This window comes from Quercus lobata, chromosome 7 (assembly GCF_001633185.2).
Source record: "Quercus lobata isolate SW786 chromosome 7, ValleyOak3.0 Primary Assembly, whole genome shotgun sequence".
Classification (NCBI taxonomy): Eukaryota; Viridiplantae; Streptophyta; class Magnoliopsida; order Fagales; family Fagaceae; genus Quercus; species Quercus lobata.
The window spans coordinates 4,860,871-4,887,006 of NC_044910.1; the positions used below are offsets into that span (position 1 = coordinate 4,860,871).

At 35.3% G+C, this 26,136-nt stretch overlaps 2 protein-coding genes and 1 non-coding gene across 3 annotated transcripts; all 3 read right to left on the reverse strand.

The window, feature by feature from the left end:
• Positions 1 to 3,600: 3,600 nt before the first annotated feature.
• On the reverse strand, positions 3,601 to 4,527 carry LOC115951425 (uncharacterized protein K02A2.6-like). The gene is made up of 2 exons (XM_031068638.1): positions 4,279 to 4,527; positions 3,601 to 4,047 (listed from the first exon to the last, which is right to left on the reverse strand). Exons 1-2 carry the CDS (start codon positions 4,525 to 4,527, stop codon positions 3,601 to 3,603), a joined length of 696 nt encoding a protein of 231 aa, XP_030924498.1.
• Positions 4,528 to 9,621: 5,094 nt separating this feature from the next.
• LOC115953860 (V-type proton ATPase subunit c''2-like) lies at positions 9,622 to 20,966 on the reverse strand. Its single transcript, XM_031071683.1, has 4 exons — positions 20,404 to 20,966; positions 20,224 to 20,301; positions 10,173 to 10,343; positions 9,622 to 10,057 (listed from the first exon to the last, which is right to left on the reverse strand). The coding sequence occupies exons 1-4, from the start codon at positions 20,523 to 20,525 to the stop codon at positions 9,889 to 9,891; spliced, it is 540 nt and encodes a 179-aa protein (XP_030927543.1). The 5' UTR covers positions 20,526 to 20,966; the 3' UTR covers positions 9,622 to 9,888.
• Positions 20,967 to 26,001: 5,035 nt separating this feature from the next.
• On the reverse strand, positions 26,002 to 26,075 carry TRNAI-AAU. The gene has a single exon. It is a non-coding gene; the product is annotated as a tRNA-Ile (tRNA).
• Between the last annotated feature and the right edge of the window lie 61 nt (positions 26,076 to 26,136).

Sequence of the window (26,136 nt, forward strand, 5' to 3'; positions counted from 1 at the left end):
TAGATGCCCTTATACTAAACTACACACGTACCTTAAAATCACACAAGCATCCCAATTTGTTAATTTGCCGTAAGTCCGTGGTTTGAGGAGCTATGTTGTACTTTAGTTCTGTCTAAAACTTGTATAGACGTCACAAGTTATTAATTTCCCCTAAGCCTGTGGTCCAAGGAGCCATGCAGGGCTTAGGTTCTGGTTAAAACTTGGATAGATGCCATAAGTTATTAATTTCCTCTAAGCCTGTGGTTCGAGGAGCCATGCACAACTTAGGTTCTATTTAAAACTTGGATAGATGCCATAAGTTATTAATTTCCCCTAAGCCTGTGGTCCGAGGAGCCATGCAGCACTTAGGTTCTGTTTAAAACTTGTATAGATGCCATAAGTTATTAATTTCCCTTAAGCCTGTGGTCCGAGGAGCCATGCAGGACTTAGGTTCTGTTTAAAACTTGGATAGATGCCATAAGTTATTAATTTCCCCTAAGCCTGTGGTTCGAGGAGCCATGCAGGACTTAGGTTCTGTTTAAAACTTGGATAGATGCCATAAGTTATTAATTTCCCCTAAGCCTGTGGTCCGAGGAGCCATGCAGGACTTAGGTTCTGTTTAAAACTTAGATAGATGTCATAAGTTATTAATTTCCCCTGAGCCTATGGTCCGAGGAGCCATGCAGGACTTAGGTTCTGTTTAAAACTTGGATAGATGCCATAAGTTATTAATTTCCCCTAAGCCTGTGGTCCGAGGAGCCATGTAGGACTTAGGTTCTGTTTAAAACTTGGATAGATGGAAATGGACCAATGGGTATGCGATGATCATGGAACAAAACATAGGCAGAGCTGTTTTCATTAATAATAATATCTTCTTAGATTATTTACATTCCACAAGCGAGGCACAGTTTTTTCATCTAAGTCTTCTAGGTAATGAGCACCTATTCCGGCCACAGATGTGATGCGATACGATCCCTCCCAGTTGGGTCCCAGCTTGCCCCAGGAAGGGTTCTTAGCGCTGTCGAGAATCTTCCTCATTACGAGGTCGCCTAGACCTAAAGGTCGCAGCTTTACATTAGCATCATATCCCCGCTTTAGTTTCTAATGATAATAGGCCATATGGATCATCGCTTTTTCCCTTTTTTCCTCAGCTAAGTCTAGACTTCTACCCTGTAACTCATCATTGTTTTCTGGGGTAAAAGTGCTAGACCTCAATGTGGGGAAGCTGTTCTCGATTGAGAGTACAGCTTCGGCCCCATAAGTCATTGAAAAGGGAGTTTCGCTTGTTGACCGTCGCGGCGTCGTTCGATAGGTCCATAAAACATGCAGGAGCTCTTCCACCCATCTCCCCTTTGCATCATCCAATCTCTTTTTCAGACCGCTTACTATGACTTTGTTCACGGCCTCAGCTTGCCCATTTCCTTGGAGGTAGGCAGGAGTGGAATATCGGTTGGTGATGCCAAACTCGTTGCAATATTCCCTGAAGTTCTTACTATCAAATTGAAGACCGTTGTCCGAGATAAGGGTGTGAAGAGTTTCGAAGTGCGTAATAATGTTTTTCCAAATGAATTTCTTGGCATCCACGTCCTTGATGTTGGCCAAAGGTTCAGCTTCTACCCACTTGGTGAAATAGTCGGTGCCGACTATTATGTATCGATTATTCCCTGCTGCTTTAGGGAAAGGACCGACAATATCAAGACCCCATTGAGCAAACAGCCAAGGGCTGGATAGGGGGTTAAGGATTCCTCCAGGTTAGTGGATATTTGGGGCGAATCTCTGGCATTGATCACACTTCTTCGTATATTCTTGGGCCTCTCTCTGCATATTGGGCCACCAGTATCCCTAGGTGAGTGCCCTGTGCGCCAGCGATCTTCCTCCTATGTGACTCCCACAAATTCCCTCATGTAGCTCTTCAAGCAGGGACTCGAACCCCTCTGGGTGTATACACAATAGGTACGGCCCAGAATAAGAATGCCGGTATAACTTGTGGTCTTCCGACAACCAAAACCGAGGAGCATTCCTTCGTATCTTCTCGGCCTCTAGTTTTCCCTCTGGTAATGTATCATCTTTGAGGAAGTTTATTATAGGATCCATCCAGCTGGGACTCTTTCTAACCTGATGGACCTGAGCTGGGTCTCTTCTAATTGAACTTACTTGGACTAGATCCTCAACAGGGATCATTCGCGGCAGGTCATGCGTCGAGGACGTGGCAAGAGTGGCCAGCGAATCTACATGTGTGTTCCTACTTCTGGAAACATGTGTCAGATTGAAGGATTCAAAGTCCGACTGCGGGCGTTTGACTCGTTCGAGATACTCTTGCATTCTAGCATCTCTAGCTTCTAACTCACCCATCACTTGGCCAATGACCAATTTGGAGTCCGAGAACGCTTCCATTGCCCTTCCGCCCAATTTTTGAACCATCATCATTCCTTGAAGTAAGGTTTCGTACTCGGCCTCGTTGTTTGTGGCCAAGAACCTGAGTCTTAGCGATTTCTCAATGGCAATACCTTCGGGCAATATTAAAACTAGCCCAATTCCAGATCCTCTTTGGTTGGCCGCGCCATCCACGTAGACTTTCCAGCGCAAGGTCTCCAGTGCTGAGATTGTGCCAACCGATTTTCCATCCATGTTTTCCTTCTCGGTTATTGTTTCTATAGAGGGTTCAGCGAATTCTGCGACTAAGTCCGCAAGGACTTGACCCTTGACAGAGGACTTAGGCATATATTTAATATCAAAGGCCCCCAAAAGTGCACTCCACATGGCGATTCTTCCTGTGTAGTCGGCGCTTCGAAGCACCGATCGAAGGGGAAGCTGGATTAGAACGATGACCATGTGTGCCTGAAAGTAATGGGGGAGTTTTCGCGTGACGTGCACCACTACTAGAATTGCCTTCTCCAGTGGTAAGTAACGCACTTCAACCTCATGTAACGATTTACTTACGTAATACACTGGTCGATGTACTCCATTATCATCCCGTAACAGTACCAGGCTTACAGCATGAGGGGCTACCGCTATGTATGCAAACAGTACCTCGTCTGCCTCAGGGCTAGACATAATGGGTAGTCACGACAAGTATTCTTTGAGTTGCTGGAAGGCCAGGACACAATCCTCCGACCACTCAAACCATTTCCACTTATTCATTAAAAGGTAGAAAGGTCGGCATCGGTCTGTAGATCGTGATATGAACCTGTTCAATGCCGCAACCATGCCAGTGAGTTTCTGCACTTCTTTCGGATTCTGAGGAGCCTGTAGGCTATTAATCGCTTTGATTTGATCTGGGCTTACCTCTATCCCTCTGTGGGTTACCATATAACCTAGGAATTTCCTAGATCCGACCCCGAATGAACACTTGGAAGCATTGAGCCGCAACTTGTGCTCCCTTAAGATGCCAAAAATGATCTCTAGGTCTTTCACGTGCTCGGACACCACCTTGCTTTCCACCACCATATCGTCTATGTAGATTTCAATAACTTTTCCTAGTTACGGTTCAAACATTCTGGTCATCATCCTTTGGTACGTTGACCCTGCGTTCTTTAGTCCGAAAGGCATCACCTTATAGTGGTAGTTTCCGACGGGTGTCATGAACGCCGTTTTCTCCTGATCCTCTAATGCCAGAGGTATCTAATGATAGCCCTGGAAGGCATCCAGAAAGCTCATTCGAGGGTGGCCTACAGTCGCATCTACCAGTTGGTCTATTCGAGGTAACGGGAACGGGTCTTTCGGGCATGCCTTGTTCAAGTCTGTGAAGTCTACGCAGACTCGCCACTTCCCCGTTTTCTTTCTTACTACCACCGTATTTGCCAGCCATTTGGGGTAAAAGACTTCTTTGATAGCCCCTGCCTTTTTCAGTTTTGTCACTTCGTCTCTAACAGCACTGGCATGTTCCTTTGAGGGATGTCGGGGTGGTTGCTTCTTTGGAATGGAAGATGGGTTAACATTCAGGTGGTGACAAATAAGGCTAGGGTCAACCCCCGAGGCATCGTAAGCGTCCCATGCAAACACATCGACATTTCTTCTCAGAAACCCGACCAGTTCCGCTTTTTCTTGAGAAGGCAACTCAGAGCCGACCTGGAAAAATCTCTCTGGGTCATTGTCAACGATAAAACTTTTCAAACTTTCACACCTTATCTCATCGGCTGGCTCATTGACTTGCCCTACCGAGGTGGTTGGTTGCTATAAGTTCTCAGAGGCCGAGGACTCGGCATTGGACCGACGTGAGATGGCGGCCACCATACACTGCCTGGCCATGGCCTGATCTCCACGAATCTCTTCTACTTGGCCTCTGGATGGGTATTTTACCTTTTGATGAAGTGTGGAAGATACAGCTTCTAGGGCATGGATCCATGGCCTGGCTACTATCGCTGTGTAGGGCGAGTAGGCATCGACCACGATAAAGTTCACCTCCACCACCTCTGACCCAGTTTGTATGGGTAGTCTAATCTGCCCTTTTGGCATAACAGTCTTCCCTTCGAAGCTGATAAGGGGAGAGTCATAAGCCGTCAAATCCTCCAGCCTCAGGTTCAGCCCCTTGTATAGATCAGGGTACATTACCTCTACTGCGCTACCCGGGTCTACCAGCACCCTTCTCACATCGAAGCCTCTGATTCTCAGCGTAACCACTAAGGCATCGTCGTGAGGTTGGATAGTTCCCCTCTTATCCTCGTCCGAGAATCCTAATATCAAAGAGTTTCCCTTTTTAGACCTTTTAAATTCTCTTTCCCTGTCCTTGGCAGAGAGCCGAGCCACAGACAGCACCCTGGAAGGAAATGACCCGGTTCTTCCTGGAGCGGCGAGGATGACATGGATCGTTCCTGTGGGGGGTCTTAAGAATACATCTTTTCGAGGCTCTTGCATTGCCTGGCCCGGATGACCGCTTGAGGGGTGTAAAAGGTGACGTAACTTTCCTTCTCGGACCAACTGATCTAGGTGATTCCATAGGTTCCTGCAATCCTCAGTGGTATGTCCATGGTCCTGATGATAGTGGCAATACAGGTTCTGGTTATGTTTCGAAGGGTCTCCAGCCATTTTTCCCGGCCATCTGAAGAAGGATTCGTTCTTGACTTTCTCTAAAACTTGTTGTACTGGCTCTCTGAACACGGCATTAACCGTTTGCATGTTATTTTGTCTAGCCTGTCTCGAAAAATCTCTCCTCGGCTGGTTATGGTTATATCGTTCCAACCTGAAATCATTCCCTTTGGGGGGAACGATCTTCTCCTTTCCCTTTCCTTGTAGCTGATCTTCTTCCACCCTTTTGTACTTGTCAATCCTATCCATTAACTGATGAACGTTGGCAACGGGTTTACCAGTGAGAGATTTTCTTAAGCCATGCTCGGTGGGGAGACCGCTTTTGAACGTGTTGATAGCGACGTTATCGTAGTTCTCATCTAGCTCGTTATACATCTCCCAATATCTATCCGAGTACACCTTTAGGGTCTCTCCTTCGCTCATGGATAAGGACAATAACAAACTTAGGGGTCGAGGGACCCTGCTATTCGTAATAAAGCGAGAACAAAAAGCCTGAGTGAGCTGCTTATAGAAGCCTATGGAATTTGTCTCTAGGCTGTTGAACCATCTCATCGCCATTGGCCCCAAGCTCGACGGGAAGACTTTGCACATCAGAGCCTCATTTTGGGAGTGGATGGCCATTCTTTGGTTAAACTGGCTTACGTGCTCCACCGGGTCCGCTCGGCCGTTGTAGATGGCAAACGTTGGTTGATTAAAGCGTCAAGGTAACTTAGCCCCTTCGATTCTATGCGCGAAAGGTGATCTGGAGATCTGATCTAATGCCTTGTTCATAGCGTTATTTCCCAAACCCTTACTGGACGGGCTCTCATACCTTCGCACAGGGTGAGACTTCTTCTCGTAAGAAAAGGTCTCACTTGGGGGTGTTCTCGACCTCTGTCGATAACTCACGTCCTCCTCGTTAGAGGATGCGTCTGAGCTGGAGGGAGATCGCTTTCGCTGCTCACATCGCAACTTTCTTTTCAGGTCATCTATCTCTCGCTGCATGGCCTGATGATTGTTTCGTCTTTAGGATACGTGACTACCTATTTGGGTATGACTTTGGCTTGTCTGGGTAGTATATACGCTCCCCTCATGATTCCTTCTGTTGCCTGGGTTGGCAGGATCATTTTGCCGCTGAGACTCAATAGGTTCTGTCTGTTGAGGGTTAGCCTGGTGAGGATTCTCCTGGTGTGGACGTAGTCCTTCCATACTCAACCGTTGTGCTTACTGACACTTTGGTTATTCCCACAGACGGCGCCAATTGTAGGGACACGATTTTAGTGGCTCAATCCTTATTGGTCAAGTCTTGGTCCAAAAAATCCCACACAATGAATTTTTTGTAGAGTATGGGCTAAAAAACTTGGTTTCAGTTAGCTTAAACGGTTTGTTGCATGGGTTAAGAAAATACAGAAAGATGAACGAAAAAGATGAACGAAAAATACAGGTTCGAAACTTCATTCCAAGGCATATATTAATACAGTAAAATTTCTCTTCTGTGTTCCTCCTCTCCTTTTTTTTTTTGTCCCTCTCTCTTGGGGGACTTTTACATATTATATAGGCCCTCTCCTATCATCTGGGCTTTACACTTGTTGATCATCCAAATCCCTACTTGAGCATCTGTCCCATCAGACACCCTTATCAATTCTTTGTGAGTTGCAGTGGCCAAGGTAGCATTATTCAGGGGTCTTCTCTTCATTAATGCGACCAGGAGAGTAGTTGTGATGCATTTAATGTGGTGGTGGCAGCCTTTGCTGAGATATTTTGGGTTTCCTTCATTTTTACATATTTGGGGGATGGACTACAGTGGCTTGGACGCACCTTTGATCTGGATTTTACAGTGTCCGAGGAGGAATTACTCCTCGGACATATTCTCTTTGCCCCAGTGGGCCTAAATAAGGATTGTCTGGGCCACGACGTCTCCTAGGAAGAACTGGTCCTCGGATGGGCCTAGGGCCCAGCCAACTTATTATTCTAGGCCGGTCCCCACACTATCTATTTGGGTGGTGGACATTCCACCCAATGCCATCCAAAAAATCGAATGATTTCTGTTTGCTCCCCACTTTTAAGTGGATCGTTAGGTATGATAAATATTAAAACCCAACACCCCACAAAAAATATATACAATTTTATACAAACTTCCTTTTAAATATTCAATTTTTCACTCTTATCAAAAAGCAAAAACTATCAAGTGTTTATAAAAATATATCTTTTAATATTTAAAAATAGCCATAAATACATGTCTAAGACTCTAAACCAATTAAGGAGCCATGCATTGTCCTCATCAAGGCAGATGAAAGCTCAATTTGGTCTTTCATGGTCATGAGTCATCATCTTTGTCGAGGTCCTCATTGAGACAAGGTCATGTTGCTAAACTTTTCTTTAACATTGGAAAATCTTTTTTTTTTTTTTTTTTTACCCTTTTCATGTTAGACCACTGTCCTTTTACATACTACAGAATCCTCCATTCTTTCTCCACCGTCCTTCCCCATTACTTTGTTTTTGGTTGGTTGAGTCGGATCGAATGAGTGGATTTGACCTACAAGTTTGTTAACCACTCATAATATTAATACATATAGAATTTGAGTACAAATTATCAAGTCATTATATTAGTAAAAAAATTTACAATAATTAATCTTTCTTTAAAAAGAGACTAAGGAATGTGTCACCCTTGTAAAATTTTATTATTATCCAAAATTGCGTTGATTGAGGGATGCGTCCAATTAAAATCTAAGTGTACATCATTTTTCTTTTACTTACCAATTATAAACTTAAAACCAAAAACTCAAAAAACCTTCAATCAAGGTTGACGTGGCAAGGTAATCGAACAAAGAATAATGTTAAGAGTAATGTGTCACTCTTGTAAAATTTTATTATTATCAAAAATTGCACTGTTTGAGGGATGCATCCAATTAAACCTAGGTGTATATCATTTTTCTTTTACTCACCAATTAAAAACTTAAAACCAAAAACTCAAAAAACCTTCGGTCAAGGTTGACATGGTCAGGTAATCGAACAAAGAATAATGTTAAGAGTACCACCAATTTTATAATAGAAAATGTTAACGGATGCTCTTAGGGTAATAATTAATAATCTATTTAAAGAAAGTTATAATGGGATAAGGAAAAAAAAATTAATATTTTGATAGTTTTTTCCATTTCCTATAAAAGTAATATCAAAACTTTTCTAAAATTGATTGTTAACCATTACCTTAAGGACACCTATTAGCATGACTCTTTTATAATATAAACTTTACAAAGTAATATATCAATTTTTAAATACAAAAACTAATAATAATTATTATTATTACATTATTTTTTATAAATATTTATTATACTATTAAAATAAAATCAATCACAATTTTTTTTATGAGAAAATCAATCACAATTATTATTACATCAATTTATAAATATTTTATACTAAAAATGACTCCATAAAAGTCATAGGTGTCTGTCTTTGGAAACTTTTTTTTTTTTTTTTGGGGGAAACCTAAGTCCATGATTAAATAGTTAAAAACTCAAAATCGTGTGGGCCTCACGCATGTGAACGAATATTGACTTTCTGCAAAGAGAAGACTGAAGAGTACCTAATCCACTGATGTGAACCAAAAAAAAAAAAAAGATTTTTATCAAAGGCCAATATGATTTTGCCAAGTAGATTTGTAACTCTTTGAATGGTGGGACCAGTTTAGGTAATCAATACCCGATTATGCGCGTATTTTCACATGGCTTGTTGGTCGTTCTGATTAAAATTTGGGTAATGAGAATGATGCCACTTTATCCTGCCTTGCAAAAGACACACATTCTTAATCATAACTTGTTATCATAATCATATATTATAAAGTTTAAAACCAAATCGTGGGATCCAAGTGCCGCCATCTTCGATACTTACTCAATAATTTTATTTTATTTTAATATATATATTATACTGTCCTCGTAAAAAATAATATATATCATATAGATTAAAATAAATGTTGTACTAGTATCCAAAAAAAAAAAAAAATGTTGTACTCTTCAACTATTCAATAGTAAAATTAGGAGGCCGTTGAAAATGATTATTTACACAAATGATTTTTTTTATTAAACTCAATGTTGGCATTATTGTATCAACCTAATTGGATGCAGGTATTGTCTATGAATCAAAATTAATAAATAACGGATAAAGCTTAAGTACAGTACCTTAGGTGCTATTTCTTAAGTTTCCCTTTTAAAATTCTATCATGTGAATTTTTTCTCATAGAATGGAAATGTATTTTTTAATTAAATAATCACATAGCTAAATCTTAAAAGGAAAATCTAAGAAACAATACCTAAGTACTGTACCTAAGTTTTGCCTATAAATAACTACATAAAACTGCCTTCTCAAAAAAGAAAAAAAAAAAAAAAAATCAACAACAACAACAACATAAAACTAGAGGTCCTATTTGGAGCCTTCTTCTTTTTGCAGTTCCATTTGGAGCCTTGAATCTTTTGGTTATTTTTGTTCAAATCTTCTTCCTTTTCTCCCATTTAACCAAAAAAAAAAATACTCTTTTTACTCTCAAGCCATGTGGTGTAATCTTATTTGTCTATGCTACATACAAAGTGAAATACTAAAGTTGGACACCACTTTGTATAAAAAAAAAGTCTACAGAATGATACATATTCCTAAAATTTCTTCTATTTCCGCTGGAATGCAGCCCAACATTACAATGAGGCAAATGAATCTCCATACCAGCCTTAACATGCAAACAAATTCATTTCCATCAACAAAAATGCAACCTAAGATTGAATAATCTCTATCTCCACACCAACTTTTATGATGCATATTAATAACGGCTGAAAGAACAAGATACAAAGTCCATTTACGATACATAATACACTGCACTCCGTCATAACTGCTTCATAGTGTTCCAATGAGAACAGCAAATTACGCTTTTGCCGGCCATGTGGCTTGAGCTGACATAATAATTCCCACAATCACTCCAAACAACCCAAGTGCACTACCAAAGATTTCGATCACAAGAATCTTCACAAAAAGAGTGGAGTTTTGAGCATCAGATAAAGCACAGCTGCTTCCAATGATTCCAACACACAACCTGTTGTCAAAAGAAGAATCAGAAGGATTGTAAGAGCAAGGAAAGAAAATATTTCTGAGTTTTGATTAGGAGAATTCCAATGTAGTATGTAAGAGTAAAAGAGAGGAGATTTGACCCGCAGACAAAGTTTGCAAAGCCCACGATAATCCCAGACGCGAAGATTGCATATCCTGCTCTAAGAGACTCGGGTTCATAGATCTGTGATTGTGGAACACTCTCTAGCTTTGTTTGTAGAATAATTGCCACAATGACACCATAAATAGCAACAGCTTCACAAAAGATAACACTGATATAACAAAAGAACCGGAGCCATCATCACATAAAGAGGTATCATAGGTTTATACCACAAAATAATAAGTAGTTGTGCATGAGAAGTTCAGCTAGAAGAAGTGCTTTGGTGGTCCATTGAATGGGCTAAAAAAAGATTCAATTCAAGGTATCATTGAAGGTAAAAAATTGCAATTTCCATATCCAGACATTATATAATTTGCAACCATATGGTATTGTGTGCTTTTAAATCAAATTCTCTAAAGCTTGAACTTGCCTTGAATTTTAACATTGTGAGGATGATTGGAGCATAATATATGATACTTGAAAACAGAAACCCAATTACCCATTTATAAAATAAAACCACAAATTGGGTTGAGCAACTTCATCCATTAAAATATACTAGTTGCTAACCCGTGCGATGCATGAGTTTATCTCTTTGAGTTGCTTTTGATATGAAACATGTAAGTTCAAGTAGAACATGTTCTTAGCAACAATAAATGCCACCATAAAAAATTTCATATCCAAAGCATTTCTACGTATGATGTAGTTTTAGCTGTTGTAAAGTAGTTTTAGTTGTTATAAAGTGTTTTTTTTTTTTAGAAACCATTACAAAGTTGGCTGCTAACAATTGTGCAAAATTTTTATAAATTGAACATATGAAATGTCTATAGATTAAAAGATAGAAGTAGATAGTACATTTCGCCTTGTGTAGTAACTCATAAAACAAATAATTAAAAGCATAAAATCAAATTTCCAAAGTGAATCACACCTTTTGCTAGGGAGACAAATTGAAGCATTCTAACATCTTTATTCATGTGTAGTACATTGCAATATGTTGATATATTTTTCTTGATGGATTCTCCTCAGATGTTTTGGTACGTCCATTTGGAACATTCACTTTCCACTTCAATTGCTCATCATCTTAATCAAAAACTTCAATTGATAGTCTACCCAAGATGAAAATTCCTAAACTTTTTGTTTTCTCAAGCGCTGAGATTCATACACATACGTACATAAATACATATATATATATACAAAATAAATAATATATTAACCACAAAAATATTTAAGCTCATTTGCTTTTTTTTTTTCTTTTTCTTTTTTTTTTTTCCTTTTTTTTAAGGTAGGTAGATAATGAGGGAGGGAAGTGTGGGGTTTAATCTAATATAAGGTACCACAAAAATGCTATTATCACTTGAACGCCTAAAAATTTTTATTTTGGTTTTAAAAATTAATGAAACTTTATTTCAGTAAAGAATCAGATTTCTTTTCTGAACTTCCAAGAACACCATCAATCTTAACTTACTGTTAGCCTTGCAGAAACAATAATTGCCAACCTACTTAAATGGGTTTTCAAATATTAAGTAAACAACTTCTTCATATGGTCTGAGTTCTAAAAGAATACTAGGCCTAGGAGTTGCACATTGCACTGAACAGTCTTTTTTCTTTTTTCAGATAATGCAGTAGCCGGGTATTCATACTGATATTTTCAATGGTTAGTTCTTTACTCTTTTTTTCTTTCTTTCTTTTTTTTTTTTTTTTTTTTTTTTTTTTGTGTGGAAGAGTTTTGTTACTATTATTAGGTATATGTTGTGCAATGAAATTTATTCATCTAACAAAGGAAAATAATATAGATAAGAATGATTTTAGAAACAGTCAAGAGGCAACATCTCAGTCAATACGAAAGGAAAAAAGTTGATTTTTTTTAAGGGAAAAAATTGAACTTAGTACTGTTTATTAGGTGTTTTAAGTATTTGTTGTGTAATGAAATCTATTCATCTAACAGAGAGAGAGAGAGAGAGAGAGAGAGACTCATTAAGCTTGAAGTTTACAATATGTCTCCATAAAACATGTGTAAGATGCTCAAGAGAAGAGATACAGAACTGCCACCGTCAGTCAATAGGGACTATCATGGTTTGTGAGAGCTGGCCAGTTATGGTTAAAATATCAAACGTGCATGAATTTTGTGCTCTATTAGGATTTGAGCACGGGACGGTCATTTACTAGAACCATCATTTACATATTTATGGTATCTAAACAGTGTCAACCCAAACCAAGTATCATACACAATAGAAATGAGTTTTGCTAGGGACTGAGACTGACCAGTGTTTTACAACATGCCCTTGCCACACACAGGTGCACACGCATCCAGAGACATACATGCCTTTGATTATACTCTCGTGGCAAAATGGGTGCTGCTCACCATAGAGACTCAGTTCTCTGATAACCACACCAGTAGTTCAATTCTGTTCAGTCCAGTATATCACACAGCATTCCTAAATTGCAGCCAATGCAGCACTGCTCTCATGATTGGTTCTTTATATTTTGAAAACTCCCTCTAAACAACAGTTTTCCATTTGGAGAACTTTGGGACTCTATAAGTTATGGACTAAACAGATTGATGTATAAAAGGGACAACATCACCCATTCTCTTGCTTAGGTGGTAAATTGAATGATATCATTAGAAAGTCAGAATTGGTAGAGATTTATTGGAAATTTAGAATTTAATTTAGAAAAATCACCTGAGAAGGAACCTAAAAAAAAATTCAAAAATACAGAAAATACAAAACATCATAAAGAAGTAAACATTGATAATCTCAACTTTAAAATTTTCATACTAAATCCATGCAAATTTGTACCAGCCAAAATTCGATTAACAACTTCAATAGGATAATCAAAATTCTAAGATGGAGTGAAGCAGAAGAATCAAATTCAATGAAAAACTTCAATTGTTAAGTCAAAATTGTAAGGAGAGTGAAGTAGAAAATCTCAACCGCAAATGAAAAGAAAGACAGCCTCAACTTAAAAAAAAAAAAAAAAAATTCCTATATCAAAACCAATAAATATGCAAGCAGATTCCAATTTCAGATTCTTTATAGAAACATATTAACAATAAATATGCAAGAAACCGTATAGAATAAAAGAGAAGACTGGTAAATACCTAGCTATTCTAGTCTTGCAGTTTCTGAATTGTTCAAGTAGTAGGATTAGTGTAACGTATTAAGAGTTTTACACAGATACAGAGAATCTACAGTTCCAGATAACCTAGATAATAAAATGTCAAATCCCTGTAAGCAAAACAATAAGAATCCAATTTTCAACCCACATTCAGGAAACATTAATAGAAGAGAATAGATTGAATAAACCTCAATGTAACTGCAACTGAAAAAGAACTACACGTGCAGTCATAAACTTCTTTATGAAGAACAAAAATGCAGGCCTTATAGGAGCACTAAAATATTTTTGCAACCCCATCAAACAAAACATTACAATTATCCTTTCAAAACTAACAAATCCCAGTAATAAATAAAATAAAAACACAGAGGCTTAAAACCTAATGATAAACTCCTTAGTCTATAAAGTCAAATATAAAATTGCCTCAAAAATCAACTTGAGGGAAAAGAATTTTTAAGAAGGAAAAAAATAGGAAAAATTATAAACCTAATTCAGATTTGCAGGTAATCTCACCCAATTATTGAAAAAGAACGGTCTAATATTGAGGCCAGGAAGGAGAATCTAAAAATTAGAAGAAGAGAGATAGAGATTGAAATTCCAATGTGTTCCAAAAAATTTTATGCTAAAAATTCCAGAAATTTTCAATCAATGCAAACAAATAAAGAGAGGAATAAAAATTCTCACTTTGGTTAACAGTAATATCATTCTTTAGCTTCATGGAACATAGGAACAAACTATGAATAGTTTGGTACTAATCAGTTGCTCTAATGGCTTGACATATACAAATTTTTTACTAAAATATTAAAACTTTGAGCCTTTCAAAACTATTAAACGTACAAAAATAAATAAAATCTTGATGAACAAAACGAAATCACTCACTATCTTGCAAAAGATATATTATATTATGATACATATTTAAATAATATACAATTACAATAATCTTATTTCTCATGTTCAAACCCACGCAATTATAAAAACACTAAATAAAAAATGTTGTATTAAAAAAAAAATGACAAAAACCACAAAACTGAAAATACAAACCCACTTTTGAGAAAGCCAAGAACTGTTTGATGAACTAGAACAATTAGGACATATGTCATATGAAGAAACTTTCACTTCTCAAACTATTGAATTTGTTAAGCAAAAACATAAAAAGCTAAGAAGCGAACACTATCATATTGTTATGAGACGGTAAATTTAGTATTTGTGCACATAAACAAAAACGTCATGGCTTTCAATAAATTAAGATGCAATCTTTTTAACATCAAATGCAGAAAGGGTCTTCACTGCCCAATCAAGAATACAGATCTGATTTTCTCATGTCATAAAATGAATTGAAAACTCAAAAACCTTTGTATGCAGTAAGCATACCTTGTGAGCCTTATATCAAAACTAGAACCTATACATGAAATCTACCTCAATTTTGGACCCCTAAAGTCACCAATAAATAAATAAGAAAGAAAAATGTTATGCAAGAATGAATGAAAATGATATAAGAATTAAATCATTTAGCATATTTTTAGTAAACTTCCAAATACATGTAACCAAATCTAATTCACCTTATTCACCCCAATGAAAATAAAATTTGAGAAGTTTTGCAATTTCTTTTTTGTTGAATGTAAGTTCCAGGTTTTTCTAATTTAGAAAGGTATGTGTTTTTAACAATTGTCTAGAATTCAAGGTAAATGACCTACTATTAAAAACGACATCTTCCTCTTTGCCTTAATCTATTCAAAACTGAATTTTTAATTTGAAACCAAAGCTTGTCAATAAAAGAACTACAACTACAAAGAATTAATGTTTTCAAGCAAATCTGTCAATCATACTTTATATGTTCTACCTTTTAAAATTGTTTCCCTTCTAATAATACCATTACCAACTCTCACATGTTATAGAAAGCTAATCAGTTAATTGTTAACATGTACCAACTATTAGTATAACAATTAGTCCAATCATTACACAACAAAATATCTAAAAATGGTATCAAAAGCTTATTGTAAAAATAATTAGAAAGACACATTCATTATCAATTCATCAAGTTCCACAGCCATTTATATATGGTCATGTGATTGATAATGGATCATCAGTATGAAGGAAACTGCATTTTAAATTATAATCGGTCATGAATGAGTCAGTTCCAGGACAATGTTAAAAATAAATTTTGTTTTTGGCAACTTATTAAATGTAATTCATGAACTTAAGGTTCTGACCTTTACAATGAGTTAGATCAAGACAACCTTGTCTTCAAGAAATGGGCCAACACCCAAAATTGCATTCTGCTGCAAAAACAGTCAGCTAGATATGTAGTTTACACAAATTAAATCAAGAATAAGAATAACCTATCTCTTCTTTTTAGGGGCTGCTAAAAACTACTGTAACATGCACATGGTTTGTAATCCTATTTTCCAACTTACAAACCCCAAAGGTGTGCCAATATTCATGGTTTTCATACCAGTGCCACATATTGCCTTGTTTGATTATGTTGGAATCTAAGAATTTCCCAAAAGCAGAAAAACTTCTGTGCAAACCAACTAAGCCAAGAAATCAATTACAACTAAAACCTTACACACAAAAATTAAACACTTGTGATCAATTGGATTTTGTGAATCCAACAAAAGGCCAAAATTTATGTCAAGATAGGGACTAGAAAAGATTGAATCAAAGGATTATGTATCACCTGTCTAAGAGAAATTTCCTCAAACACATCACATGCAACATGTTTCAGAGTCCTCCAATCATACCATTCTTTTTCTCTTCTTTCTAACTCCCTCAAACCAATTCCAAATTTTAAACCTTAATCAAAACTACGCAGTCCATATCAATTTTTTTGTGCGTAAGAAAATACATTTACCGTTGTGGTGATGGCAGTATTACGGTGGTGGGATGCTGACTGAAGGTGGGTGTTGGCTTGACAATGTTGGCAGCCCTCAGACTTCTCTCTCTGGCTCTCTATTTCTTCTCAAAGTGCCTTATGAATGTTTTGCTTTGAGGCTTTGCTTGCAAATAGGGAAAAAATTGTGTTGCAAGAAAGTACAGAGCGTGGGAGAGGGGGATAAAATACAGAGACTGAGAGAAGAAAGGAATATGTAATGGGCAAAATTTGTAACTGCCCACTGGACAAAACTTTGTGTCTGTTGTTAGGATAGTCAACTGGCCTTGGGATTGTCAGTGATTTTTTGAAAGCCATAGATGCATGGTTAATTACCCAAAAACCAAACGTTGTACATGGTTACTTTAATGGCTTTAGCGAAAAGGCACAATTTTTCCTTTTTTTTTAAAAGGTAAATGTGGCATAAATTTATATAGCCACGTGGGGCAATGAGACGTGGTCAACAAAAAGTCAAACGTTTCGACTATTAGTTATTTTATATATATATATATATATATATATATATATATCTCCAAGCTTGCTTGTACAAAAAAATATTTAAGGCATTCATCAAATCCAACTCATGATGAGCCAAAGAAGTCTATATAATATATAGTAGCTTGTACATTGTATATGCTTGAAGACAATGTAAGTGAGAATTGTTTTCTATCATAGTTTGAAAGAATGCTATATCTCTAAATTAAAACCAAACGCTAGAAATATTAGTGCTCCAACTACTTTTTCACAATTTCAAGTTTGATGTCGAAACAATGCTATTTCTTCTTTTTTGGGTAATAATTTTTTTTTTTTTTTTGATAAGTAAGAAAAGATCTACTAAAACAAGACTACTTCATGAGAAAAGATCACAAGGCAGCCAAGAAGTACAAAGAAGAACAAAACAACTAAAAAAATGTTATTGGAAGGGAGCCACTAGATGTGAGTCCCCAAGCCCAAGACCAATCAAACAAAGAGTCCATAAATGAAGCAAGAAGCTGATTCCCCAAACCCTCCTCATCCTCAAATGTGTGATTATAACACTCTCTTAAAATGCTTCACATCAAACACAACGGTGACAAATTCCATATATCAGACGAGTGCTAACCAATTCCTCCTTCCAAATAATAGATCTACTACTACACCTAGATGTATAAAGATTATTTTGAAGGATATGAGACAATCTACCTCCTAGGCTTAAAAATCATCATGGCAAGTAAACACCCCCACCCCCAAAAACACCCCCAAAACCCAAAATTATAAGCAAATACACCTCAAGCGACCCATATTCTTTTTTTTGATAAGTAAAAATGATATATATACGAAAGGCTACTCTATGCATGAAGAACATAGAGCAAACCTAGAAAATACAAGAAAAGGAAAACAGAGAAAAATAAAAATGAAAACCAAACAATAGAAAAATTACAAAAGAGAAAAGGAGCAAAGAAAAGAAGGGAGGGAATCACTAGACGTGAGTCCCCACGCCCGAGACCAATCAAAAAGTGTTCCACTAAAAGAAGCAAGCATCTGATCACTGGAACTATCCAAGAGAGAGATAACATCATTCTCATCATAATTTTTACGAAATCGTCTTGATTGATTTGCTTAATGCCAAGTTAGAAAAATTTGACCAGATGCTCTAGAATCAAAAGGCTTTCAATTAAGTAGGACCAGAACAGAGTACATGGAATGTAAATTTAGTAAAAAAAGAAACACAAACGAAGGGGTGGTAAGACTTGATGGTCAAGGGATACTAAAGTGAAAACTTTCAATATCTTAGATCAATAATTCATAAAGATGGAGAGATTGAAGAGGACGTGAATCATAGGATAAGAGTAGGGTGGATGATGTGGAGAAGCGCATCAAGAGTGTTGTGCAATCATAGAATACTAGAATATCTATTAAGTTATAGGAAAAATTTTATAAGACTACTATATGACCAGCTATGCTCTATGATAACGAATGTTGGGTATCTAAGAAGTAGCATATCCATAAAATGAGTATGGTTGAAATGAGTGTTAAAATAGATAAGTGGAAATACATAGAAAGATAGAGTTCGAAATGAAGAAATTTTCTTAAAGATAAGGGTAGCCCCTATTGATGAAAAGATGAGGGAGAGTCGACTTAGGCAACAATGAGAAAGAACAAGTTGATCAAAGTTGGAGGAATGGAAAAAAGGACAGGAAGACCAAAAATCACATTAGTAGAAGTAAAAAAAAAAAAAAAAAAATGATATGACAATTAAGGGAGTAACAGAGAGTATGACTATAGATAGAGTAGAACGGAGGATACTATCCTATTGAGAATCCATAGCCGACCCCAAAATTTTGGGACTAAGGCTTTATTTGTTGTTTATAGGTAAAGAGAACTTTATTAAAAGAAAATAGAAAAAGTACAAAATGCTCCCATGGGTACACAAGTTGTGTATTGAGGGAATACAAAAAACTAAGCAAAAGTACACAAATCTAAAAAATCCAAAAGTGAAAGAATAATCCAATCAAACAAAGAAAGTAAAAAGAATTGTTTCAACTCAAGGATGGTTCTATTCTCTCCAAATAGTCCCCATGAGACACAACAGAATCACCCCCCAAACAACTGCTATTTGACACCGACAAACAGCCCTATTCCAACAAGCTGGCAAGTTCACCACTTGCTTAGGCATCACCCATGAAACACCAAACAAGCTAAACACAAATGTCCATAAATTATATGCATAAGAACAGTGCAGGAGCAGGCGATCCAGTGACTCCTAACTATTCTTACACATGTTCCTCTTTCTTAAGTAATCTTCCATATCATCTTTAACCTTTCCTCCTGTTTCCCATGAGGTTTTGTCGATTTTTAAGTTAATCCTATTAATGAGGATGCTGAATTGGGAAAGTAAATTCACAGAATAAGGAATTTAGTGAAACAAACACCTATCTCCACAAAATATGATTCCCCTAAATACAACAATGATATCTAGCTCAAACAGCACCTGAAACCACTAATTTCTCTGTTTTCCCTCTTCGTTAAAACTTCCAATCTAGCCTTCCTGTTACCTATTAGAACTCTAAGACCCCACATACTATTTCTATCAAATAATCATCAAACCAACCTTTGATTTCTAAACAAAACTGTAACCATTATTTTCTAACAACTTGTTTGTTTCAAGAAATAGTATATTGTCCTTTTTTCGCATCTTATCGCCCAAACCCCTTCTTCTTAAACCACGAATCCCAAGTCCACAATTTTTCATAACTCTAAACCCACCACAAGCAAGCTAGATAGGTTTCCACAATTTGTCCTACGTCACCAAACCACTGAATACTAGGCTAAGGAGTGAGTTCATGTTCTGCATAATACACAAATGCAATGCACATTTACTTACAGATTTCAATTCCACCATTGTAGTCTAGGAAGCATGTATATACTACACAGTAGAAGTCGTATCTGTATCCAATCCGGATACTCATGGACACAGTGGCATACTTCTTTAATTTTATTTTTCTCTCCCTCACTCTCAAACGCACATGCATTTTAGGCTTCCTAACATTTCTTAGTTATCTATTAAAAATAAAATTTACATAATATGCACTTAAAGATATTGAATTATATATATAAATTAATTAAAGTATTCATGTCATATTGTATCCTGAACTTTAAAAGACTTGAGGAAAATCATATCATATTTTCTATGTGATAATCACAACTTCTTCAGTGACTTGTGCAGTGCATAGTTTATCAACTGCATAGTTATGTATTATACTATTATATACTAAAACCTACTGACAGAGCGATGTAACATAGGGAAGGGAAGGGAAGGATCTCTTAATAATAATTATATAAAACGAGAACGAAAAAGCTTACTGAATTGATCATAGGGCTTATTGCAGCATTTCAATTATAGAAAACACCAAGCAAGTGTGAGTTTGTTATCAAGTTCAATTCAAATTTAACTGAAACTCAAAAGATACGTAAACCAACAAACCGTGAAGTTGAATCAATCAATGGCTAATTAGATTTAAAATTCATATCAAGAAATAAGACTGATTTTGTTTGTTTCGACTAAAACATGAAGAAATGATAGAATGAATACCTAATAAGATTTTTGGAAGTAATACGGGGAGCTTTGATCGCAGCGCCGATCAAACTGCTTCCGGTTATGTAAATACCCCTATCACCAACAACCACATAATTACAACATTAGGATTTTCACAAATTTTCATTAAAAAAAAAAAAAAAGAAAGATATTAGAGAGTAGAGAATTGAGAGAGACCAGGCAGCGCCGAGGACGGAGACGCCGATGGCGATGGCGATACCGATGGCGGAGAAGGTGTAGGGGGACACCTTTACGAGGGCGTGGGCCCACGTGCCCGGATATGCTCCTGTGCTTGACATTCCGATCCGGTCCAATCTGCTCGCAAATGTGATTTTGATTTCTGAATCTCTCAATGCTCTTCTGCTGATTTCTTCTTTTCTTTTTTCTGTGAAAACCGTTCGGTGCTCGCTCCTTCTCTCTCTTTCGCTCACAGTGGCTCGCTTGATAGTTACGCTACGCAGTGTGTGCGAATGTGCGATTAGATTTGGTGGACCTTTGGTCCTTTGCTTTGGGCTTTTTTTTTTCTTCTGAGAGATCCGCTTTATGTTTTGGGGTTGAGCTTATTAAAAAGAGAGAGAAATGAAATGGAAATGTGTACAAAGGAGACAAAAAATCAGGATTTCAACTAAATTTTACTATGTTTTTCTTATATTTTTGAAAAATCTTTTTTAAATATATTTTTTAGTATTTAAAAATAGCTATAGATGCATGCCTAAGCCAAGGAGCCAAGCATTGTCGTCATCAAGGCAGATGAAAGCTCAATTTGGTCTTCCATGGCCATGATTCATCATCTTTGTCGAGGTCCTCATTGAGACAAGCTCATGTTGCTAAACTTTTCTTTAACATTGGAATTTTTTTTTTTTTTTTTTTTTTTTACCGTTTTCATGTTAGACCACTGTCCTTTTACATACTACAGAATCCTCCATTCTTTCTCGAACCTCCCTCCCCATCACTCTGTTTTTGGTTGGTTGAGTCGAGTTGAATGAGTGAGTTTGACCTACAAGTTAACCACTCATAATATTAGTACATATAGAATTTGAGTATAAATTATTAAATCAATATATTAGTAAAAAAATTGTACAATAATTAATCTTTCTTTAAAAAAAGAACAAAGAATGTGTCACTCTTGTAAAATTTTATTATTATCCAAAATTGCATTGTTTAAGGAGTGCGTCCAATTAAAACGTAAGCGTATATCATATTACTTTTACTTACCAATTAAAAACTCAAAAAACCTTCGGTTAAAGTTGATGTGGTAAAGTAATCGAACAAAGAATAAAGTTAAGAGTTCCACCAATTTTATAATATAAACTTTACAAACTAATATATCAAATTTTAAATACAAAAGTCTAATAATAAAAAAAATATTATATTATTAAAATGAGACCGGTCACAATTATTATTACATCAATTTATAAATATTTTATACTAAAAATTACTCAATAAAATTGATAGTTGTCTGTCTTTCGAAACTTTTTTTTTTTTTTTTTTTTTTTTGGGAAACCTATAAGTCTATGATTAGGGATGGCAATGGGGCGGGGTGACGTCGAAGTATTGGGTCTTCGTCTCCGTCCTGTATGGTTTTGTCTTACCCCACCCTTCTCCGCATGACGGGAAAAACTTTCTCACCCCATCCCTGCCCCTTAGGGCCTCGCGAAGCCCCCCCCACCCCGTAAAACTCTACTTTTTGTTAATTTTCCCTACAGTACAATTTTTTTCAATGAAACTTATTTCATTGATCAAAATAAACTTGAAATTACAACTAAATCTATCCCATCAAATCAAATCAATTTTTAGAAGAAATTGAATAATGTATCCAAGTGTTTAACAAGACAATCATAAAAAATAAAAATAAAAACTCATAGTATAATACATAACAAAATAAAAGTAAAGAACCACATTAGGTAAAATAAAATAAGCTAATATTGATATATTTAGTAGGGTTTTAGAGTATAAAAAATTTACAATTATAACCTTTAGCAATGCAGGACGGGGTAGGGACGGGAAGGGGCAGGGCTGATGGGTCTAAAAAGGTCTAAATCCATCCCTCCCCCGTCCCGTGATGTGGGGCTAAAATCTTATCCTATCCCCACCCCACCACTTTTGCGGGGCGGGAAAAACCTGCACAGGGTGAAGCAGGGAGGGGCGGATTAAACGGGGCGGGAAAAAATTGCCATCCCTATCCATGATTAACTAGTTAAAACTCAAAATCGTGTGGGCCTCATGCATGTGAACTAATATTGACTTTCTGCAAAGAGAAAACTGAAGAGTACCTAATCCACTGATGTGAACCAAAAAAAAAAGATTTATCTTATCAAAGGCCAATGCGATTTTGCCAAATAGATTTTTTACAATTTTTGTATGGTGGGACCAATTTAGGTAATCAATACCTGATTTTTTTTTTTTTTTTTTTTTTGAGAAACAATCAATACCCGATTATGCGCGTTTTTTTTTTTTTTGGAAAATACGAGTATGTTTGGTAACTGTTTTTTCTTCTTAGTTTCTATTTTCAAAAACAATTTTCTATTTTTGAGACTAAAAAACTTATTTGGCAACCCAAACTGGATAAAAAACAAAAACTGTTACCAAAACATGCAAAATGCTATTTTCAATTTCTAATTTTTAAAAGTCAATGAAAATAAAAATTTAATTTAATAAATTTATCTAATTTAATGAGTTAGCATTGGAGTTCAAATCCTAGTAACAACATATTTTAGTATTTTCTATTTTTTTCAAAAAACTGTCTTTTTAATTTCAACTAACCAAACATGTTTTTGATTTCAAAAATACAAGAAAATTGTTTTTTCATTATATTCCTAAATACGAGTTTTTGAAAATAGAAAACAAAAACTGTTACTAAACATAACTTAAGTATTTTCACATGGCTTGTTGGTAGTTCTGATTAAAATTTTGGTAATGAGAATGATACCACTTTATCCTACCTAGCAAAAGACCCACATTCTTAATCATAACTTGTTATCATAATCATATATTATAAAGTTTAAAACCAAATTGTGGAATCCAAGTGGCACCATTTTCGACACTTACTCAATAATTTATTTTATTTTAATGTATATATTATACTGTCCTCATTAAAAAAAATAATATATATCATACTGTATAGATTAAAATAAATGTTGTACTAGTATCCCAAAAAAAAAAAATGTTGTACTCTTCAACTATTCAATAGTAAAATTAGGAGGGTTGAAAATGATTAATTTACACAAATGATTTTTTATTAAACTCAGTGTTGGCATTATTGTATCAACCTAATTGGATGCAGATATTGTCTATGAATCAAAATTAATAAATAATAGACAAAATTTATGTACAGTATCTTAGGTGTTATTTTTAAAGTTTTCATTTTAAGATTCAGTAATGTGGCTACTTAATTAAAAATAAAAAATAAAACACTTCTATCCCATGAGAAAAAAATCTACATTACAGAATCTTAAAAAAGAAACCTAAGAAATATTATCTAAATACTGTATCTAAGTTTTGCCCATAAATAATTACATAAAACTGCATTCTCAAAAAAAAAAAAAAAAAAAAAAACATAAAACTGGAGGTCCTATTTGGAGCCTTCTTCTTTTTGCACTTCTATTTGGAGTCTTGTATTTCTTGGTTATTGTTCAAATATTCTTTTTGCTTCCATTAAAAAGGAAGAAGAAGAAATGAAATCCGAGCCTTGAATCTCTTGGTTATTTTTGTTCAAATCTTCTTTTTTTTCATCCCATTTTAAAAAATAAAAAATTATTCTTTTAACTCTCAAGCCATGTGGTGCAATCTTATTTGTCTATGCTACATATTTAAAAATTTGTTAAAAAAAGTATTAAAAAAAAGTTATTAGAAAAACTATTTCAATTGCATATTTTAGAAATTTGTTAAAATAGTTGCCCCCACAAATGGTTTTCCAAAATTGGGCCATCAAAAGATCGAATCACTATGTGAATTTGTTAAAAAAGTAAAAAAAAAAAAATGTTATTAGAAAAACTATCTCTACTGCATGTTTTAGAAATTTGTTAAAACATGGGTGATCAAAAGATCAATTAAAAAACTATAAAAAAGATAGTTGTCGTTACTCGTTAGCCCCTGGTTCTTCTTGTTCAATTTTATTTTCCTCTCAAGCCACGTCGTGCAATCTTATTTGTCAATCTATGCTGCATATTTTGAAAATTGTTAAAAAAAAAATTGTTTAAAAATGGGAAAAACTAAAATTAAAAAATGTTTGTTAAAAAATGGGAAAAACTATTAAAAAAAAATTTGTTAAAAAATGGAAAAATTGTTAAAAATATGGGAAAAACTATTAAAAAGAAAAAAAAATTGTTAAAAAATGGGAAAAACCAAAAAATGGTAAAAAAATTAGTAGTTATTGGTTTGTTAAAAAATGGGAAAATTGTTAAAAAAAATGTTTGTTAAAATTTGTTCATCACACATTGTCTCACATGGCACGCCTTCTGTCACTTCATACCGGAAACCATTGGTAAAATTTGTTCATCTTTGTGTTTGAACCATTCTCCTCAATAAAAATTGTGGGATTTTTTTTTATATGTCTCCATTGAAAATACCTAGAGATATTGGTTGAGTTATATAACTATTAACACTGACATGTTCTCTTAATTGAAAGTGAGTATATAAAATAAATAATAATAAAAAAAGAATCAAACAAACAAACGCTGAGAGTGAGCATATTGGGTGTGTTTGATAACTCTGATTAGCAAATGATATTTTATTTATGAACATATTTTTTTAAAAGAATAAAAATACAAAATAAAGTGGGCCATTCGTATTGGGTTCTGTAAGAAGTGTGATCCTAATGAGAAGATCTTAATTCTCATGCACATACCCAATAAAAAAATAGCCAAAAAGAATTTTCCGCTGCCGGGATTCAAACCCAGATTCAATATTCAATCACTTTGAACAATAGAATTGCCAATGTGCTACAGCGGATTGCATGTCTTACTTATCATTATAAATCCTAAGCCCTGAACTTATTGAAATAATAATTAAACCCCTAAGCCCTAGCTAAATTATTCATTTTAACACCGTTTGTACTTAAAAAGGGCAATTCAGTTCATTTCACGCTACTAGAGGAGAGGGGATCCCGACCACCACACACCGCCTCACATGGCATGCCTTCTGTCACTTCACGCTAGAAATCACCGATAAAATTTGTTCATCTTTATCTTTGAACCATCCTCCTCAATAAAAATTGTGGATTTTTTTACGTTTCCATTGGAAATACCAAGAGATTTTGGTTGAGTTATAAAGCTATTGACATTAACATGTTCTCTTAATTGAAAGCGAGTATATAAAATAAGTAATCAAAAACAAAACAAAAAACAAAAATGTTTGTTGACAAAGGGGAAAAACTATAAAATAAAAAAAAAATTGTTTGTTAAAAATGGGAAAAACTATATAAAAAAAATGTTTGTTAAAAATGGAAAAAACCAAAAAATGGTAAAAAATTAGTAGTTATTTGTTTGTTAAAAAATGGGAAAATTGTTAAAAAAAGTTTGTTAAAAAATGGGAAAATTGTCAAAAACAAAACAAAAAACGAAAAATGTTTGTTAAAAAATGGGAAAAACTAAAAATAAAAAATGTTTGTTAAAAATGGGAAAAACTATAAGAAAATGTTTGTTGAAAAATGGAAAAAACCAAAAAATGGTAAAAAATTAGTAGTTATTGGTTTGTTAAAAAATGGGAAAATTCAAAATTGTTAAAAAAATGTTTGATAAAAACTGGAAAATTGATAATAATAAAAAAGCTTATTAATGGCCCATGCAGGTTTCGAACCTGCGACCTTCGCGTTATTAGCACGACGCTCTAACCAACTGAGCTAATAGGCCATTTGATGCTGAAATACTAGAACTCTTTATATAACGTTACTGTAAGTCCAAAAGCGCACCT

Bases quoted from the DNA above. Each gene is read 5' to 3' on its own strand.
- LOC115951425 (XM_031068638.1), bottom strand. From the start codon at position 4,527: ATGTACCCTGATCTATACAAGGGGCTGAACCTGAGGCTGGAGGATTTG. The intron at 4,048-4,278 runs GTAAAATACCCA...AGATTTTTCCAG, and splicing joins CTTCCACACTTCATCAAAAG to GTCGGCTCTGAGTTGCCTTC.
- LOC115953860 (XM_031071683.1), bottom strand. From the start codon at position 20,525: ATGTCAAGCACAGGAGCATATCCGGGCACGTGGGCCCACGCCCTCGTA. The intron at 20,302-20,403 runs GTCTCTCTCAAT...TGTTGGTGATAG, and splicing joins TCCGTCCTCGGCGCTGCCTG to GGGTATTTACATAACCGGAA. The intron at 10,344-20,223 runs GTATTCATTCTA...TTGTTATATCAG, and splicing joins ACTTCCAAAAATCTTATTAG to TGTTATCTTTTGTGAAGCTG.